The sequence below is a fragment of the Talpa europaea genome (genome assembly GCF_964194135.1).
Source record: "Talpa europaea genome assembly, chromosome: 9".
In the NCBI taxonomy this organism is placed as follows: Eukaryota; Metazoa; Chordata; class Mammalia; order Eulipotyphla; family Talpidae; genus Talpa; species Talpa europaea.
In genome coordinates, this window is record NC_140076.1 from 31,702,803 (window position 1) to 31,724,517 (window position 21,715).

The 21,715-nt window shown below is 34.3% G+C and overlaps 1 protein-coding gene across 2 annotated transcripts in view; it reads right to left on the reverse strand.

Moving 5' to 3' along the window:
* The window catches only part of FAF1 (Fas associated factor 1), a gene marked incomplete at both ends in the record, with an annotated part of 326,509 nt that overhangs the window by 235,884 nt on the left and 68,910 nt on the right, over window positions 1-21,715 (reverse strand). For both annotated transcript variants that reach the window (XM_084242620.1, XM_084242619.1), the window contains 3 exons: window positions 2,249-2,340; window positions 12,105-12,310; window positions 19,066-19,112. In XM_084242620.1, coding sequence (XP_084098746.1) covers window positions 2,249-2,340; window positions 12,105-12,310; window positions 19,066-19,112 — 345 coding nt within the window. The remainder of the gene's footprint in view (window positions 1-2,248; window positions 2,341-12,104; window positions 12,311-19,065; window positions 19,113-21,715) is intronic.

The following is a 21,715-nucleotide window of genomic DNA, read 5'->3' on the forward strand; positions in this document are numbered from 1 at the left end:
GAATGCCAATGGGGGCCTCCCCGGTGGCGCAGCGGTTGAGCGCTGGGTTGCAAGGCTGCCCGCAGCCTCTGTAGCACCGGTTCGATCCCTGGCCGCCTGGCGAGGGTCCCACATGGCGCGTGGACCTCTCCTGCCACCCACTGCCCCCCTCAGTAGTGTACTTCGTCTGTCTGCCTGTTCTGTTCCCCGCTCTGGCTCTGGTGAGTTCTCTCACCCTCCCACGCTTCTGACTGTACCCAGTGCTTGTATAAATGAATAGGTCTTTAAAAAAAAAAAAAAAAATTGTCATTTAGGGGGGAAAAAAAAAAAAAGAATGCCAATGGCCTGAATTAGATAGTTAAACTTAAAGGAAGCCATGGTTGAGATATAGTTTGGAGACATAATGTACAGGTCTTACCAAAGGATTAGGTGTTCTGAGAAATGGGTAAAGACTGATGCCCACATTTTTGGATTTAACAGTGGCTATATAGTGCTATCGTTTTTGGGGGAAGACTACTAGAGAAATGGCATGGGGAAAATCAAGTGTTCAATTTTAAACATGTTAAGTTAAAGATGTCAATAAAATATGCAAGTACAAAAGTCAATTACCAATTTGGATATGTGAAGTCATAGAAGTCTAACCCGGAAATATAAATTTTGGAGCAATTAGAAAATTAATGGCAGAGGAATAGCAGAAATCACCTAGAGAAAAGAGTACATAGAAAGAAGTAACTGAAAGTATTAATAACAAAGACTACGTACAAATATTAGAACACATAGCTTTAAGAACATTTTTAAAATGTTGTCTTTCTTGTCACAAACTGCTGAGAATGCCATGCAAGACTGATTTGTATCTGTAGGTTTCTCAATAAATGAAAGAATAAATAATAAAGCTATGTAAACTAATATATTTTGGTGTTCGATTTCTGTCAAGATTGTTGATTTACTCATATAGTATTTCTTTTTCTTTCAACCCATGTTTCAGTTAGAACAGTCATATAGTACTATGGAGTCAGTAAACTGTGGCCCATGAAACATAATTAGTCTGTTTTTGTATAGCCTGTGCATTAAGAAGGGTTCTTACATTTTTGAATGATCAAAAAAATAAAACCTCAAAAGAATATTTCATGATATGTGAAATTATATATGTAAAGTTCAAATTTCTTTGTCCATAAATAAAGATTTACTAGAGCACAGTCATGCTCACTATTTCACATATTGTCAATAGCTATTTTCATGCTATGTGAAATGAGCAGTCTTACCACTTCAGCAACAAAGATTTATTCACAAAAATCTAAAATATTCACTATCTGGCTCTATAGAGAAAATGCTTGTGACCCTAATATAGCACATCCCAAACTTGTATCTAAATTTATAAATATCTTGCTCATCTGAAATTCAAGTTTAAGCAAAATATTTGGGATATTTCTCATATTATCAAATGAGCTCACATGAAATTATTTTTTATAAATATAATATCTACCAGAAGTCATTCACAAAGGAGAACTGAACCAAAAGTTGAAGATTATAAATTTATGCCTGGCTACTGAAATACTGACTCAGTAACCTCTGTGAAAAGATTTCATAATTGTTTCTCCTTGGAATATTGGAATAAAACTTCAGAGTTAACTCACTTCTCTGTCATCCCATCTCCATCACAAAAAAGAAAAGTGTATGAAATATCACATACTTGAGGTTTCTACTGGGTCCTTCAGAATAACAACTAATCACTTAAAATTACAACACTTTGTGCAAATTCTAAATATATAATCAATTCTATGCACCTGTCACTATGTACAAAAAATTTTACTGTGAACAAAGTAAACAAAGAAATATTCTTGTATTTTCTAAGTTTTAACAATTTCTGTTATATTTGTTTCATAATCAATATGTGGTATAAATGTACACACTACATATAATTTATTCCAAGCCAATAAATAAATAATTATTCCAGGACACTTGCTGACATTGTTTGTATGAGGTTTGAGGAAAAAGAGTGCAAAACTAACTTCTAAAAAATAATTAGAAATAGGAAAAACATGCCATATAGTATTTTCATTTACATACTTAACTCATTTAAAACTGTTGTTTGTTTAGCATGAAAACACTTTAGCTTAAAAATCGTTGCTTGCTGATTACTTAAAACTAAATCACTGTTACCAAATCTATTTGTCATTTGTAGCAACATTAATAAAAATCAATTTTCATACATCATTAAGCAATAGTATAACTTGATTTTCTTTTATTTCTAGACAATTAAGAAACTCACACTGTCTTCCACATCTCCAGTCTTCCAGCCTTTTAACAGCATTTTAGACACAGGTATCTGAAGTTCATTTTCTAGAATCTGTTTAATCTCTCCTGTATAAATAAGAAGAGGCTGAATATTACTAACAAAATAATACAGTCAACATTCGTACATATCATTAATGAACTAGCATTAATAATAGGCATACTGATATTTGTTTGATGAATGAATAAGAAAAATTTCAGTAGTCTTAACTTCAAATCTTGATTAAACAACATGCTGTTCCTTTGAAGAATTCAAGATTCAACATAAATTATGGTAAAAGACAAGATAATTCAGTAATTAACTGCACAACATTTAAAAAACATAGATAATAAGGGGTGTGCTGTAAGATGGTTTTTCCATAATTTCTCAGTAATTATTAACATGGAAAATATTCCTGTGATGTCTCTAAATAATCATGAACTCAAGGAATTGTTCAGGTTACCTAAAAATGCAGTGATTACTATTCAGTCAACGATTTGTGGGAAACACAATCTAGATTTCTAAAGTCTTTCTCTGTGCAGCTCTCTTGTTTCTAGTACCATCTCCATACATTCTAGTCATCTCATCCTCATGGATCGCCTAGATTTTTTCAACTTAGCAAGGCTATTATTTTCTGTTAAAGTTCCCTATCTCTGAACAGTGCTCAAGAAATTTCTTCTAGGCAGAAATTAGCTATGTAATGGGGGGAAAAAAAAAGCAGTAGCTAACAAGGAGGAAGTAATTACTCTGGACACAAGTATTTAATGCTTAGAAGTGTATTTGCATCTTTCACCTTCTAATATACTACATATTTATTGTGTTCATTTTTTCCCAGTTTTTTCCTTTCCTATCCTGATTACACCATGAAGTCCTTGATGTAAGGACTGTCTTATTTACACATGGTCCCAGAACTTCACATATATTCAACCCAAAGTAATCAACAAACATCTAAAATAAAAATGACCTATTCTGATTGCACAAAAGTGTTCTGGAACTTACTTCCATATTGCAACAGTAATTGCTAAATATGAGACCTCAGGAAAGTAAATTATTGTTCATTATTATAGTCACCACAATGTACATTTATTCCTTTAAAAAGCAAAAAAAGTTATCTTGGAAGAATTCAAAGGAAGATTATAGGGAACTATCAGAAGAAAGAAGAGATTGAGAGATGAATGACAGAAATAATGATGTCAGAAAACACAAGACTATACTTCTGATCTTCACCACCTTACTTTGAAGATAAGACAACAAAAGTGTATGAGGAATAAAAGCAGTTTAGGAACAATAATTTTAAATAATTTTAAAGGCTTTTCATAAAATGGCAACTTTACATGGTATAACAAACTGATAATAACAGGGAGTTAAGAATTAGAGAAAGGGAAGATATTCGCTTCATTCTTTACATACATCTTAATTTTCTAAAATTTTACTGAAAGTGTAGTATTTAAAATGTAAAGCAAGGTTAAATAAACATTTCTAATGCATACAATAAAATGATATGCATTAAGATCATAGTTTGAGCTGCTGATTATTTAGATTTTAAAATCACTTGGAATAATTTGGAAGTGCACAAATAATTTGTTGGCATGGAGGCAAAAGATACCAGTTTGTGAAGGGCCAAAAAACAATGCTCCTCATGCACAACACTTACTGTCTTTCTTCCTCAAAATACAAGCTATAATTAGTTCTCTCATCACTTCATGCTCACAACACCCATACAAGGTAAGTAACATTGCTATTCTTTCCTGCTTTTCACATGTACTATAATAACAAAAACATACATATATTGTTCTTCCTACTCATAAAAGGTGTCTGAGGCACAGAGTGTTTAAAGGCATGTGCCAAAAATTAGAGTTAATCTGAGTTGCTGAGTCAACACTGGAAATTAGGTTTATATATTCAAGACAAAAACTGGATTGCAATAGCCTGAGTTACTTTTTTGCATTCAAAATGCACTTAAATCTTTCTATACTCAATCTGACTCTTTTAAATTAAAATGGGATCTAATATAATAAAAGAAGTTTTAAGAGAATACTCTAAATACAAAAAGGAAAATATGGCAAATGGATCAACTATTTTTTTACCCACATTCCAAGACTGCTGAAGAGGCTCTGCAAATTTACACTGATTCAGCAGATTTTATTGAACAAATACCTGAATGTTAGGCTAATTTCACAGCTAAATTGAAGATGTAGTGATATATAACAATACCTACCTTTAAGATCATAATGCTTTACAATAGATAGTATTTTATAGAAGAAAATATGCTTTAAAAATTACTTTACGGTAGGCACAATATAGTGGCAATAACCGATTGAGGTATCCTAATATTACCAGAATTAAAAATACATTAATTAATAATAATTCTTTAAATTCATTCAAGATAAGAAAACCCAAAATGATTCTGTAATAAAATGAAACTTCAGTAATAAATGGACACTAAAAATATTGACAGACCAATACAATTACCACTAGGTGTCACTCTGATATAAAGTTCTTTGCTGCCTTTAGGCCTACTTTCATCCTTTCAGTCTTCCTGGTAATAACATGGAAAGTTTTGTTACCTATTTAGCATCTCTTTATATTTTAATACATGCATATATAGAAATTTGCATTTATCCAATTTCTTAATAAAAGTAAAATTATAATTGTAAACTATTTAACAATGATAGTGCAAGCCACAGAAGTGACTTTAACAAGTGCATTTTAAAAAATCTATGGTAAAAAGGAACTATGCTCAGTGAAATAAGCCAGAAGGAAAAAGAAAAATATCGGATGGTTTCACTTATAGCAGGAATATAGGCGAATCAAATAAGACATCAGTGTAAAAAAATAAATAATAATAGTACAAAACACAGCAAAGCAAAAAAAGACAATTATAAATCAGAGACATACTGTGGTGGAGAAGGAGGGAGAGGGATCAAGGAGAGAGGGAGGAGCACGGGGGACTGTGGTGATGGTGCACGGGTGCACTGGGGAAGGAAATTCTATGGGGACTAAACCTGAGGGGTGAGGGGAAGCAAATATTGTTTAAAAATAAAAAAAAAAATTCAACAACAAAAATAAAATAAAATAAAATGAAAATAAAAAATAAAAATGAAAAAAACATCTCCTGTGGTAGGTGAATCAATATACATAATAACATATACATATGCTCATTTATTCAGTCATTTATTTCCTCAACAGGTACTACTGTATGTCAAAATTTGTGTTTAAAAAAAGAATTTAGAGAAGAATAAGACCCAATCTCTGATTTTTTTTTTTAAAGATTTTTATTTATGCTTACAAGAACTGGGATATAGGCCAGAGGTTGGGGGAGGGGGGTGAGAGAGGATTCACCAGAGACAGTGTGGGGAGCAGAACAGGCAGATCTACTGAAATACACTACAGAGGGGAGAAGTGAGCAAGACAGAAGAGGTCTGCTATGCCAGGTGTGTTAGCTCCCTACCAGGGATAGAACTCATGTTGCAGTGGCTGGCAATAGCTTGATAGCACTGAGACTTTAACCCCTGCACCACCAGGGAGGTCCTAGTCTCTGAATTATAAGAAGTTAAGATTCATAAGAAAAACCTGCAACACTAAGAAAGATTAAGAAGTTTTAAGAGCCATTTTGAAAGTATGGACAAAATTTCATGGGATCACAGGATAGGTAAACTTATCTATGTCTGTAAAGGTTAAGAAAATCTCAGAAGAGATATTTATGTTGGGTAGTGAAAGGTAAGTCTTCTAGAAAAACTAAAACAAAAAAAAGAGGGTAAATCAAATAGAATATAGCAAACAGGGAGCCACTGAAAAATTAATGTTTTACAAAGAATACTAGGGCAACTATGTAAAATAGACTAAAGGAGCAAAGAAACTGAAAGAATAGAAATTCAAAAAGAATTATTTTAGTAACTCATGACAAAAATTAATTTCTAAACTGTAACAGAGAGGATCAAAATGAAGGAGGGAGTAAAGTGATACTGTCATAAAACCAACAGAATGGAGCCTTCCCTGATGGTGCAGCAGTTGAGCCCTGGGCTGCAAAGCTGCCCGCAGCCTCTGCAGTGCTGGTTCCATCCCCGGCCACAGGCAAGGGTCTGACATGGAGCACAGACCTCTCCTGTAGCAACCGCTGCTCCCCTCAGCAGTGTACTTTGTTAGTCTGCCTGTTCTGCAACCTGCTCTGGCTCTGGTGAATTCTCTCAGCTATCCCTGAGCATACACTGCACAATGATGCCTATCAACAAACCAACAGTGAACAGTGGAAAAGATTCATGTCATAATTTTCTGACCGGCATGTAATTCATAATAACAGACTAAGTATAAATAAGAATAATCCAGAACAAATTAAAAAACTGAAGTGGTTAGAAGCAGGAGAAGGTGTATATTATATAATAACAAAACTGATACAGGGCCTCCCTGGTGGCACAAGGGGTTGAGCGCAGCAGTATGAGGCTGTCTGCGGCCTCTGCTGCACGAGTTCAATCCCTGGCCAGCCAGGGAGCTACCCACATGGTGTGACCCACATGGCACCACAAACCTCTCCTGTCTTGTCCACTGCTCCCCTCGGCAGTGTATTTCAGTCTGCCTGTCCCGCTCCCTGCTCAGTCTCTCACCCGCCGAGCTTCTGGCCTGTGCCCCAGTTCTCGTATGCATAACTAAACAAATCTTAAAAAAAAAAAAAACTGATACAACATTTTGAATCAAATTTTATTTACTATATGTTTGTAACTACTTTACTTGCATTTGTTTTGAAACAGAATGGTGATTTGATTTCTATTCTGCTATACTTGGGCACAAATCTGCTTCTGCAGTGAAATATAAATCAAAAGTTTATAAGACATGATCCATGGAAACTCTTGATTCATGTGTTTCTATCACAAAGTTTTAAATATTTTCATAATTATATTATCCAAATTAAGACAAAATTAAAGCTACACTAACATATACAATCCAGTCAGCATTTCTGATCGCCATCCTTGAAATGAGCACCAGATTTCACTCTAAGAGAGTGAATCAATTAAATAGTGGTTCAAATAACCCACTAGCTTCTACCATATGCCAAATATTCCAACAACAAAAACAAGTTACTTTGAAATGAGACAGTATTTATTACTAAGCCACATGCCACATAATAATTAGATTTATTTAATATAGAATGACATTCCAGTTTTCTTACAACAAATAGGAATCTGAGCAAACTTTAAGATTTTTTCTAAAAAAGATGTGACATGGTATTGAAATATTTCCACTATTATAATAAAAGCATTCTTTACTAAATAAGAAAGGCTTAGTAACACCCTACTTACAGGATTCCCTGCTAATATGCCAAAGATGCCTTAGCAATATTATTGAAAAATCCAAAAGAGCACCATGTATAATTAATTTTAATTACTACTGTAAAGATAAATAAAACTTTTTAAAATATCATTAGATGGGTTTTAGTGCTTTAAAAATACAAAATGATTTTTAAATATCAAGATATAGGAACTGTAACAATGATCCAACCAGAAATTTTAAAGCTAAAGAATATGACTGAATTGGAATATTCACTACAGAGGCCCAACAACATACCTGATCAAACACAAGAGAACTTGATGAAAAGTCATTTGAAATTATCAAGTCAGAAGAGAAAAGAAAAATGAAAAAGTGAAGAAGACTAAAACACTTATGGGACACCATTAAATATTAAAGGTCAAATATATGCATTATGGGAAATGAAGACGAGAGAGAAAGCAGCAGCAGAAAGCTTATTTAAAGGTATGATGGCCAAGCACTTCACAAATCCAGGGACAGAAATAGACATGCAAATATACAAAGCAAAAATAATGTCAAAGAATGAATGCAATGATGTCCACACTAAAAACATTGTAATCAATTTGTCAAGTTTAGGATAAAGAGAAACTTAAAGGCAGCAGTTAAAGCTGGTAATACACTGGAAGCGACCACAAGACTATCTAGAGATTTCTAAACATTGCAGGCCAGAAGGGAGTAGGGTAACATATTCAAAGTGCTAAAAGAAAAAACTGCCAAATAGCATACTATATTCTATAAAATTGTCCTCAAACATTAAGGAGAAATAAAGACTCTCCCAGATAAACAAAAGTTCATTAACACTAGACTACCTTATAAGAAATTCTAAAGAGAGTACTTCAAATACAACAGTAACATTAAAGTAGAAAGCTCACTGGAAAAGTTAAATAATTACAGAATAGTACAGACAATAACAGAATATTTCATGATGATGCATAAATCATTAATTCTAGCATACAAGCTAAAACACAAAAGTATAAAAATAAGTATAACTATAAAGTATATTAATGGATACAAAATATGAAAAGATGTGATTTATGATATCAATAACAAAAAGGAGAAAAGAATATTTGTGGGGTCTCCCCGGTGGCGCAGCGGTTGAGCGCTGGGTTGCGAAGCTGCCCGCAGCCTCTGCAGCGCTGGTTCGATCCCCGGCTGCTCCCTGGCCACCGGAGGAGGGTCCCACATGGCGCGCAGACCTCTCCTGCCGCCCGCTGCTCCCCTCAGCAGTGTACTTCGGTCCTTCTGCCTGTTCTGCTCCCCGCTCTGGCTCTGGTGAATTCTCTCACCCTCCTGCGCTTCTGACTATACCCAGTGCTTGTGTAAATAAATAAATAAATAAATAAATAAATAAATCTTTATAAATAAATAGTTATTTCAAAACAAAGTTTAAAAAAAAGGAATATTTGTATATGATTGAAATTTCAGCTTAAAATAGTTATAATTATATGTAATATCTTAAGTAAGCCCCTTTGTAGCTATAAAGAAAATACCTATAGAAAATACACAAAAGAAAATAAGACTCAAAGCATGACACCACAAAAAAAGTGAAACACAATATAGAATGGGGGAAGGATCCAAATATATGCCGTCTACAAGAGACACACTTTAGATTTCATCACATATCGCCTGAAAATGATGTAACATTTACAAATGTACCCAATAACAGAGCACCCAATATACAAAGCAAACAATGACAGAACTAAGGGGAGAAATATATAACCCAGCAACAGCAGGACATTTCAAAACCCTACTTTCAACAATGGGTAGAGCTTCCACATAGGATATCAGTGAAGAAAAAGAGGACTCAAACCATGTTGTAGTACAAATGGATCTAACAAATACCCAATAGCAGCAGAATTCTCTTACATTCTTCAGGCTAGATGACAATGTAGATCACAAACAAATTTTAATAAATTTTAAAAGACTGAAATCATACTAAGTTATTCAGCCACAACGTACTAACACTAAAATATAGAAAAACAAACTAAGCCCAAAGTTAGCAGAAGGGAGGAAAAGATTACAGCAAAAATTAATAAAAATGAAAACTAAGAGTTAATGTTTGAGACTGTAATAAAATTGACCCACTTTCAGCCTGAATTAAGAAAAAAAGACTCAAATATAATCAGGGGAAAAAAGACATTACAACTGATGCTAGAGGAATTAAAAGAATCATAGAGACTACTATAAACAATTATACATCAATTGGATAAACTAGAAGAAATATTGAGAGGTAAATTCCTAGAAACATATAACCTACCAGGACTGAATCATGAACAAACAGAAAACCTAAACAGAACTACGACAGTAACAAGATAGAATTAATAGTCAAAAACCATCCAACAAAGAAAAAGTCCAGTACCAGATAGCTTCACTGGAGAATTCTACAAAACATTTTTTAAAAATTAACATCAGTCTTTCTCAAACTTTTCCAAAAAATTGAAGGAGAGGACACTTCCAAACTTATTTATGAGACCAACATTACCCTGATACGAAAGTCAAAGACACTATAGAAAAAAGAAAAAAGAAACTACAGAAATCTTCAACAAACTTCTAAAAAACCAAGTTGAACAGCACATTAAAAGGATCATATATCTTGGCAAAGTGGAACTTACACATGTGACACAAGGATAGTTCAATTTATGAACACCAATGTAATTGATATGTTAACAGCATAAAGAATGAAAAATCACATAATCATCTCAATAGATACTCAAAAAGCATCTATAAAACCCCACACCTTTTTAAAATAAAAACATCTCAGGCCTCCCAGGTTGCACAATGGGTTAAGACACAACCTATGAAGCTGTCCGCGCCTCTGCAGCAAGAGTTCAATCCCCGGCCGGCCAGGAGCAACCCACATGGCACAGCAGACCTCTCCTGGCTTGCCTGCTGCTCCCCTCAGCAATGTACTTAGTTCACTCTGCCTGTTCCTTTCCCCACTCTGGCTCTGATGCGTCCTTTTGCCTGTACCCCAGCTCTTGTATGCATGGATAAATAAATCTTTAAAACAATAAATAAATAAAAACATCTCAAAGAGATATTTGCAATCCCATTATACTGCAGCCAGCACCAAAAATTACAAACATAAATGTCCATCAATGGATGAGCAGATAAAGAAAATGTGGTATATACATACAACAAAATATTATTCAATCTTTTAAGAAACAAGGGAAATCTGATCATGCAACACAGTATGAAAAAAATTCAAAGATATCATGCTAAGTAAAATAAACCAGACACAAAAGACAAATACTGCATGATTCCACTAATAGGAGGTATTTAGAGGTAAAACTCATATAAGTACTGGTTGCCAGGAGCTGGCAGAAGTGAAAACAGGAAGTTGCTGTTTAATGTATACAAAATTTCATCTTACATAAAGATGAAAGAGTTCTAGAAATCTGTACAACAAAATGCTAAACATTTAAAAAACTGTTAAAAGGGTAAGTACTATTTGCTTAACCACAATTAAAAAGGGAAATGTACAGAATATTTTGGTGCACAGACGTGGGCAGAGGGAGAAGTAGCTGGGCTAGTAGAAGAATCCAGGCAAAAAAAGAAACAAGTGCAAAGGCCCTATGTGAACTAATAACCTAGTCAATGAATTGAAGAAGTCCACAACAACTTAGGCATAGTGAGTAAAGAGGAGAGTGGTAATATTGCGTTGTCAGAAAAGTTATGACACATTTTTCCTATGTTTTTCAAACAAAGAATACATCATAATTTTACCAACAACCCAACAGATAAAAACTGGAAATGTAGGTAGGAACTCTATAAAACAAGAACTTACAGGCCATAGTAAAAGATTTCAATTGCATCCTAAACACAGTGCAAAGTTTCTGAATGATTTTAAGCAAGGGAATAATGATCTTCCTACTGTTGGGGAAGCCTTTAACAGCCTTGCTTTTCTATATTGTACTTCAATTAAAATAATAAAGGATCTCCACAATAAAGGAATAAGGCAGAATTTCAGAATTTAGATTTAAAAGAAAACTGTATTAAAATGTAAATTAATACAATTTCTTGTCCTACAAAAACATGTATCAAATAATCTTAAACATGAATTCAACATAGTTTCTCTAGAGGAATTTGGTAAAATCTATCTAAAAATGGCAGGCATACACTGAGTTTTCTTTGATGGGATAGTACTGAAGCATTTATTCAGATGGCAGGGAGGAATAAGGAAAACATGATTTATTTTTGATCTCTCACTAACCATAATATAACCATAACCATAATATGAGAAATGAGTGTTCTTCAGCTACAAAATATAAAGTATGCATAATATATAATGTACTTAATAATTATAGTATTTTTTAAGTTCTTAGATGTTTAATTTATTCCATATAAGTGAAACAAAAAAATTATGCTAAATTTATCTCAATTTCAACACAGTATTTAAAAATAGAGCACATTAATCTATGAGAAAATATCATTTTCACTCTTCCTTTACCCCTTTCGTGTTGGCAGTCAGCTCAAAAGAAAAGAATATAAATTGATTATTTACCTAATGAACTATTAATTTGTACAGGTTTTATGGTAGGAAAAACCTTACCAACTGTACAGCTGTCTTCAAGTACCACATCAACATTTCTGTCTCTGTACTCAACCCTGAAGTCCAACATCCGAGGTTGCCGTTCTACAACTTGTCTAGATGGCATTACAGGTCGAAATGCTGAAGAAGAGGAGGAAGCTGGAGTTGGAGGTGGGTGACTTGCTGGATCAAATGCAGGTCCTGGTATAGTCTCACCTCCATATTCACTGAAACATTGACATAAAAGAGGGAGTATCATCAATCAAATCATTACAGAATACCACAGAGGACTCCTCCATACTTTGCTTATGCTGTACTTTCTAGCCAATTTACCTACCTGTACATCAGAGCTTAATTTATATTGTATTTTTTCCACAAATTCCTTTCCAGTGACAAAAGGACACACTACTCCCCCTCCCATCCTTATTTTGTATATATTTATTAATGGTCACACACATCATTTAGCATTTAAGTTGTTATGATGCTGGTAAAACATCAATTTATATTTTTTTAATAAATTTTATTTTTATATTCCCCATACAATTGCAATCCCCTTATTTTGACCCCAATTCCTCCCCTCCCCACCCCCCATAGAGTGTCTTTGGTTCATAGTTGTTTGTTGATTTTGATATTTTCTTTCTTATAGTTATTCATTTTCCTGGTCCCTTATTTAAGTTTTCTAGATTCCTGCTATGAGTGAGACCATCTGGTATTTTTCTTTTTCTTTCTGGCTTATTTCGCTGAGCATGATCCCTTCCAGCGCCATCCATGTTGCTGCAAATTGCATGTGTTTATCTTTTTTGAATGCTGAGTAATATTCCATGGTGTATATATACCACATCTTCTTGATCCAGTCATCTATTTTTGGGCATTTGGGCTGTTTCCAAAGCTTAGCTATTGTAAACAGTGCTGCTATAAACATAGGGGTGCAGGTGCTCTTTGGAATTGATGTTTCTGTGTCCTTTGGGTAAATACCTAGGAGTGGAATTGCTGGATCATATGGAAGCTCTATGTTTAGTAGGTCCAGAAATCTCCACACAGCTCTCCATAGTGGTTGGACCAGTTTGCACTCCCACCAACAGTGCAGGAGAGTTCCTTTTGCTCCCCATCCTTGTCAACATTTGTTGTTGCTAGTTTTTTTAATATGTGCCACTCTCACTGGTGTAAGATGGTATCTCATGGTAGTTTTGATTTGCATTTCCCTGATTACAAGTAATGTTGAACATTTTTTCATATGCCTGTTGGCCATTTGCATTTCCTCTTCAGAGAAGTTTCTTTTTAGCTCTTCTGCCCATTTTTGGACTGGATTATTTGCTTTGTTGTTGTTGAGTCTCATCAGCTCTTTGCAGATTTTTGTGATCAGTCCTTTATCATTAGTGTTGTGTGCAAAAATGTTCTCCCAGTCGGTGGGGTTTCTCTTTGTTTTTGTTATTGTCTCTTTTGCTGTGCAGAAGCTCTTTAATTTGATGTAGTCCCAGCTGTTTATCTTTGCCTTCACTATCACTGCTTTGGGTGATGTGGCTGTAAAGATGTCTTTGATGTGCATATCATGGAGTGTTTCGCCTATATTTCCTTCTTTGTATTTTATGGTTTCAGGTCTTATGTCTAGTTCTTTAATCCATTTTGAGTTGATTTTGTGTATGGTGTGAGGTAGTGGTCAAGCTTCATTCTTTTGCATGTAGCGACCCAGTTTTCCCAGCACCATTTATTGAACAAACTTTCTTTGCTCCAATGCATAGTCTTTGCTCCTTTGTCAAAGATCAGTTGACCATAAATCTGTGGGTTTATTTCTGGATTTTCTTTTTGATTCCATTGGTCTGTGTGTCTGTTCTTGTTCCAATACCATGCAGTTTTGATGATTATGGCTTTGTAGTATAGTCTGAAGTCTGGGCGTGTGATGCCTCCATTCCCTTCTTTTTTTTTTCAGGAGAGCTTTGGCTATTCGGGGTTTTTGGTGATTCCATATGAATCTCATCAATAATTGTTCTATTTCTTTGAAGAATGACATTGAAATTTTTATTGGATTAGCATTGAATCTGTATATTGCTTTTGGTAGGATGGCCATTTTAATAATGTTTATTCTTCCAATCCATGAGCAGGGGATGTCTTTCCATTTCTTTGTGTCTTCTTCTATTTCTTTTAACAGTATTTTATAGTTTTCTCTGTATAGGTCCTTTACCTCTTTTGTTAGATTTATTCCCAAGTATTTGATTTTTTTTTTGTTTCGATAATAAAAGGGATGGGTTTTTTTAATTTCTTCTTCTTCAGATTTATTGTTTGTGTATAGGAAGGCTACTGACTTTTGCATGTTGATTTTGTATCCTGCCACTTTGCTGAACTGATTGATGAGTTGAATTAGTTTTTCTGTGGAGTTTTTGGGGTTCTCTATGTATATTATCATATCATCTGCAAATAATGATAGTTTGACTTCTTCTTTTCCTATTTGGATTCCTTGTATGTCTTTCTCTTGTCTTACTGCTCTGGCTAGGACTTCCAGTATTATATTGAAAAGCAGTGGTGAGAGTGGACATCCTTGTCTTGTTCCAGATCTTAATGGAAATGCTTTCAACTTTTCACCATTGAGAATGATACTGGTGGGCCTCCCTGGTGGCGCAGCAGTTGAGCGCTGGGTTGCGAAGCTGCCCGCGGCCTCTGCGGCGCCGGTTCGATCCCCGGCTGCTCCCCGGCCACCGGGGGAGGGTCCCACATGGCGCGCAGACCTCTCCTGCCGCCCGCTGCTCCCCTCAGCAGTGTACTTCGGTCCTTCTGCCTGCTCTGCTCCCCGCTCTGGCTCTGGTGAATTCTCTCACCCTCCCGCACTTCTGACTGTACCCAGTGCATGTATAAACAAAACAAACAAACAAATAAATAAATAAAAACATGCAAAAAATAAAAAAAAAAAAAGAGAATGATACTGGCTATTGGCTTGTCATATATGGCCTTTATGATGTTGAGGTATGTATGTTCCTTGTATCCCAAGAATTTCAAGGGCTTTTATCATGAATGGGTGTTGCACTTTGTCAAAAGCTTTCTCAGCATCAATTGATATTATCATGTGGTTTTTATATTTCTTTTTGTTGATGTGTTGGATAACGTTGATTGATTTTCAGATGTTGAACCATCCTTGTGTCCCTGGCATGAATCCTACTTGGTCATGGTGAATTATCTTATGGATACATTGTTGGATTCTGACAGCTAAAATTTTATTGAGGATTTTTGCATCAGTGTTCATTAGGGAGATTGGCCTGTAGTTTTCCTTTTTTGCGTTGTCCTTGTTCGGTTTTGGTATTAGTGTAATTAAAACATCAATTTAAACTCTGAATTAAAGATCAATGTGTTCTTCACTCATTCTCCTTCATTGAATCACCATTATTTGCTGCATTAAATCTACCCTCTACAAAACTATTCCAAAACTTTATTGTCCTTAAACCTCTATTCTTCCCTATATCATAATCAATCTTAAAAGATTAAATAGATGTCATAACTAAGTGATTTCCTTACCTTTTGACATCAAAGCTACAAACTAACCAGTATATGCACTCTCTCTGCCTGTAAGTAGAGAAATCATTCCTCCTATATTTATACAAAATCTAAGTTTACACTATGGATTATCCCTTTCCTTTTCAGTAATTTCAACATCTCCTTCTCTTCTGAATTCTTCTCAAAACTCAAATATGCTCATATCTTTCCCTTCTTAAAAAATAAAAATGAAACCAGGTTCTGACCACTTAATAGGTGTCCCATTTGTAAAACAGGAAAATATATTTGTAAGGATTAACAGATGTGAATGACAAATTTAGTACAACGGTACCTAATAAGATCTCAAACTTCGAACACAATATGTTCGAAGTTTAAGTTATTATTACTTCCCCAAGCCTTATCTTTCTCCATTAGTCCTCATTATCAGCTATGCAAGTAAGAAACCTGGTCACTATCCTTGACCCTTCTACTTTTCAATTTTACCTCCTAAATATATCTTGCATAAGTCATCTATCTATCCCTTCTGAAGCTACCACTCTAGCCCAAGTCACAATCACTTCTTGCATAGTCTAATACAAAACCCACCTAATTTCTCCACATATACTCTTGTTTCTCTGCATTCCATTCCATACAGCACTAGTATGGAATTAAAGACAGAAATTTCTCCATAACATTTTCTTCAGTAACTCCCTCTGCTCTTCATATAAAAGTGGCTCATAAGGTCCTATACTTCTGTGACTAGCACTTCTTTCTAACAATAATTCTTTCCAAAAATAAATTTTTAAGGCTCTGGAAAACATGCTGAATAAATAAAATATTATACCAAGATATAGGAAATAGCAGTGCATACACTCAGTGTTTATGGCTGAATGAATGTTTTACATAAGTTACACACTTTACAAATAATGTTGTATCAGTAATATATTATCTAGTGCAAATTAGCCTTGGAGGTGAGGCAGAAGACTTGCTTATATTCCTGACTCCATCAACATCATGCTGTATCATCTGGGCCAAGTCACTTCAAGCCTTATTCTCTCTACCTGTAAAATGAGGGATAATAATATCTGCCTTTACTCATTTACAACTAAAATAATAACTGTAAAAATAAAACTATTGGCAAAGATGTTATATACATGCATTACATATCAACTTTTTTTACCCAACTGATAAAATCTTAAAAGCTGTGCCATCCTAGCTTACTGGTCTTGAAGAGGATAGTCTAGTATTAAAAAAAAAAAAAAAAGAAAGAAAAAGAAAAAGAACATGGCTTTTCAATGAGAAAAGCCAGACTTCACCACCTATTACATTTGTAACCTTGGGAGACTCTATATAAGCTCTCTAAACTTGAGTTTCCTCATCTATGAAATATGAACATCATCTATCTTAAGGATTGTAATGATAATAAATGAGGGAAATATGTCAATTATCCAACACAGTGCAGTAACTATTAAAAAAATGTTTCTTTGCCTTAGAATCTAGGGGTACATTAAAAATCACATTCCATTTTTGAATTCATGTAAAAATCTGGTTTCAAGAAAAGTCATAAGTGACAAAAAGTGTAAAAACAGAGATTAGGTACTTCTCCCTCCAAAAACAATTCATATTTCTTAACTGTTCTCTGCTTGGTATGAACTGACTAGAGTTCACTATATCCACATACTATATACAACTTTACTACAAAAAGACAAACATACAAAACAAAGATCCATTTAACTGCCTACATATACCATTCCTAGAATTGTGTCTTCCAATTTTGGTGATAAGCCTATCAGAAAGTACAGTCTTCTTTCATTTTCCTCTGGTCAGTAGACAAACAAGAGGAATTTTCAGTTATGTCAAATCCACAGTGATTTCAAAGCTAAAGAACAAAAATAGGAAGGAAAATAGTTGGAGAATATATTAGATACAGCTTACATTTTTATATGGATATATGATTCATTCCTTAATTTAACAAGCAGACAAAACCAACAAAAACCTACTCAAGTGAAAGTTAACACTAAATATTATACTATCCTTATTAGAAATCAATTTAGTTCTGAATCTCTCATTCAAAAATATATTGAACAAAAAGTATCACCTATGCCAGCAAAGAGGGAATTTCTACAGTTCACCCATAGCAAATACTATTAATTGTAGCATATATCTGATATGTACTTAGGACACAGCAGCTGAATCCACAAGGGTTTAGCAAGCAAAAATTTTGGCACCAAAAGTGGAATAACATTTACTCAAGAATGAAAGTGGAGCCATATTTAGTATTCTAAAACATTCTAAACCAAGAAAAAAAGATGATCATGAAGGAAGTTCCTGTAATCATCCCTTAATTTGCTTTCTAGATGAAGTTTCATAAACTTGAAATGTTTTCAATGAACATAAAAAAAATGAGCAAAAAAATTTTGGTGCAGACTCTAGAAATCAGCCATATTTATTTTGGTTGAAAGTTTTTCTAAAAAGGAGTAGGGAATAGGTATGTTTATTATGGCCTTTATTCAATAACTATTAATCATTAAGGGAGGAACAGGTACCAAACAGATTTTTGCTGCCTTTAAAAAAAATTTAAAAAAAAAACTGTTCATATAAAATACAGCACAATTTGCAGTTCATGGTGAATTTGTTTTTTCAACTGCACTTTTCTTCCTCTCTAAAAAAATCTCATTTCTAGCCTGCTGTTTCTGTTTGCTTCATCCACACTTAGCAGATCATGCTTCAGTGACTTAGAAATCCCAGCCACCAAAATTCAGCCAAAGTTTGAATTGAGAGGAAAAAGAGGGAGAAAAATCAAGTAATTAAACTACTCTTGGAAAGGAAACTAGTTTTACCTCCTCTGACTTTATGGTATGCTCTTTTTAATCCAGGACCAGAGCTTTCAATTCTCAGGAGAGAAAAGTTATGACTTTATTTTTAATTTAAGGGATTGTTGTGGACTGTTGTAAGTTCTTTGGCGTCATCTTCCAATTTTACCTTCTGGCAATGCCACAAAACCACAAAGACCATTCCACATGTTAACACTGAATTCCTCAGGTAAAACAGTCCAGTTCTTTGGGAAATTTTATTAAGGGCTTATTCAAATTGTTGCAAGTTATCATATATTTCATTTAGAAACCAAAGGGGGAAGGGACAAAAAATACAGTAATGTGGGAGATGAAGCCTAGATAATGAGATGATAAACATGTTTGAGGGTTACTGAGCCGTGTCTCATTTTCTCACTACCAAAGGTTTAAAGGATTCAGTTCCTTCCATCCTAAGAATTAGAAGATGACCTTGGAAAGCTTTCTTTAAATAAAATAAAACCACCTTTATATAAATGATATTACCCAATCAGAAATAACATTATGCAGTAAAAGTTAGAGACTATAGGAAATTAACAATTAAATAAAACATCTGGAAGAAGAGTACTATATTAATGAACTCACACACCAAAGATCAAGTGCTCTATCAAAAAGTGAAACAAAAAATGAACAATTGCTTTTTTGCTTTTACCATTAAGCACTTTATAACATACCTTTGTAGAATGCCATTTTCCTGGGGTATTACACCATTGATAGCTGCCTATAAAAAACAAGAGAAGACCATTTAAAGAAACAGAAAAATGCTGAGAGTGGGGTGAGATACTGTAAAAAGTAAGTATACTTTGAAAATTTATTTAAACAAAATACTAAATGTTCCCTTAATGATATAAAATATTCTCTATTAGATGTTTCTCTACTTCTCTATAATAAAACCACATTTTAGAAATCATTTGGATTTAACATTCACAGATATTGATTGAGTGATAAAAAGTTTAACTACACACTTCTCATTCATCAAGCAAAGTATCTACAAAGCCAATGTTTAAGGATATCAGAATAAGCAATTTTAAGTATCTTAACCTTTTTCTTGTTATTTCTTTCCTCAGAGATGAGCAAGATATAAAATCACAAAGGAAAAACACCAATCAGAAATTTTAAATTAGCTCAGAAACTGAATTCATTCTTTTGTGTTATAATCATTCTTACAAAAAGAACATTTAGAGGGCCTCCCTGGTAGTGCAAAGGGTTAAGATGCAACTTATGAAGCAATCCGCAGCCACTGCAGCACGAGTTCGATCCCCAACCAGGGAGGTGCCCACATGGCGCAGCAGACCTCTCCTGTCTCACCCGCTACTACCCTCAGCAGTGTATTTTAGTCCATCTGCCTGTTCTGCTCCCCACTCTGTCTCTGGTGAATCCTCTCACCGCCCCCCCACACCTCTGGCCTGTACCCCAGTTCTTGAATGCATAAATAAATCTTTTTTTTAAAAAAAAAAAAGAGAGAACATTTAGAAGGAAAATATGCAGGAGCAAAAAGTTCTTTGATAAACACAACACCAAAATTATATCTAAAGGAAGCAATAGCATCACTGGGAAGTTTCCTTATAGAAAACATGCCTGCAATTGGTCTCAAAGCTAACAAATTATCAATTATTGAGAAACAGCACAAGTGCATATGACAGGGGCGTTTATGAAGGCTACTAAGAAAGCAAGCTATTAAATCCTGGACTATGGGTAGTTCACTGAATAGAGAAGATTCTCTGGAGGAAAAAAACAGGCCTTTCCAACTTCGCCATTGCATCATAGTAACTTCTTTCTTACCCTTCTTCATTCCCATCAAAATGGGAAAAAAAAAAAAAAAAAGCTACACTTTGACGTTTCATCAGCTTCCAGGAAATCAGATGCAGAAAAGAGTTTGTGTATTTTGTAAAATGTTAATTTAAATATTTGTCAGAGGTAGGTGAGGTAATTTACAATGTGGTGCTGCTGAATGTAAAGGATACTCGCCATGAATTTTGAGAATTGTAATGCTCTACTGTCAAAAATCAAAGAAATTGACACATTAAGAGAAACAGTGGGTAACCACAGAACACTGACAACTCTGGAGACTCATAAATTATTTTTAGTCAAGCAAACATTAAAATCGGTTTCAAAACCACAACTTCAATTGAAGTATATCTGCTTAATTATTCCCTTTCTGTTAATAGCATTAGTTACACATACAAATATCTCCTTTCCTAAAAAACAGAAAATGATAAAAGAATGTTTTATGATGTTGGAATAGAAGAAAATACCAGCATTGGAAAGATTTTGTCCACCTTTCACTAGGAAATGCCACGGTACAAAGAAAAGAACACTAAGGATTAATGAAGTCCAAAGTTTGAATCTAGATGCTCCATTTATTAAGTTAATGATTTAATATAGATAATATAGTTGATTCTGTATTCACTGACCCTCCTTGTGTCTCACTTTCTTCATCTATATAATGAGCTAATGATACTTCAGTCAAAATTAGCTGAATCTTCTGTTACTTGAAGGCATCAGGTTCTTCTATTTCTTAACATCTTTGAAGATACTACATCTGTTTGGAATGCCCCTTCTCCCATTCTTTATCTGGCTAAGTTTTAATCATTATAAGTGAAGCTTCTGTTAAATGTACTTTTAAAATACTCTTCTTTGATCACTCCCTCATCTAAGTAGGTTTACTATCACATAGAACCCTGTGCTCATAATTACAGCAATTGATAATTACTTATTTACTAATTGTTATATGCCTGTCTTTCTCACTAGACTGAAGAGACAATACCAATTTTTTCAACATTTTATCTCTATTGCCTTGCACATAAAAGGCACTAAAAATTATTTGTTGAATGATGCCAGAGGAATACAAAAAAAAGCCACATCTTGGAGACTTGAGGAAGGCTTAAAGAAAGCTTCCTGACTGAAATAATGTTTCAACTAAGACTAGGGATAAAGGAAAAGTATCAAGACAGGGGAGGTGGCAATATTTGTAGAAGAACCATGACAAAACTTCACATTTAACCCTCATCCTCTTCCAAGATCTTAGATAATTTTCTTGTATCATTTGTTTTTATAACAAGGATTAAGGAAAGTTTCAAAAACAGAGGGCATTTGAGCTAGACACTGACTGATGGGGAGATAAAGAAGCAAAGGAAAATTTCACATGAATTCTGTTTTGAATATGATAACTTTTGAGCCAACAAGGGATGGTATTTTTTTATTGTAAGCATGCATTAATTGTCAACTCTGTACCAAACACTGTTCTAGACTATGGAGATTTTTTTTTTTAAGATTTATTTATGTATGCATACAAAAACTGGGGTACAGGCCAGAGGTATAGAG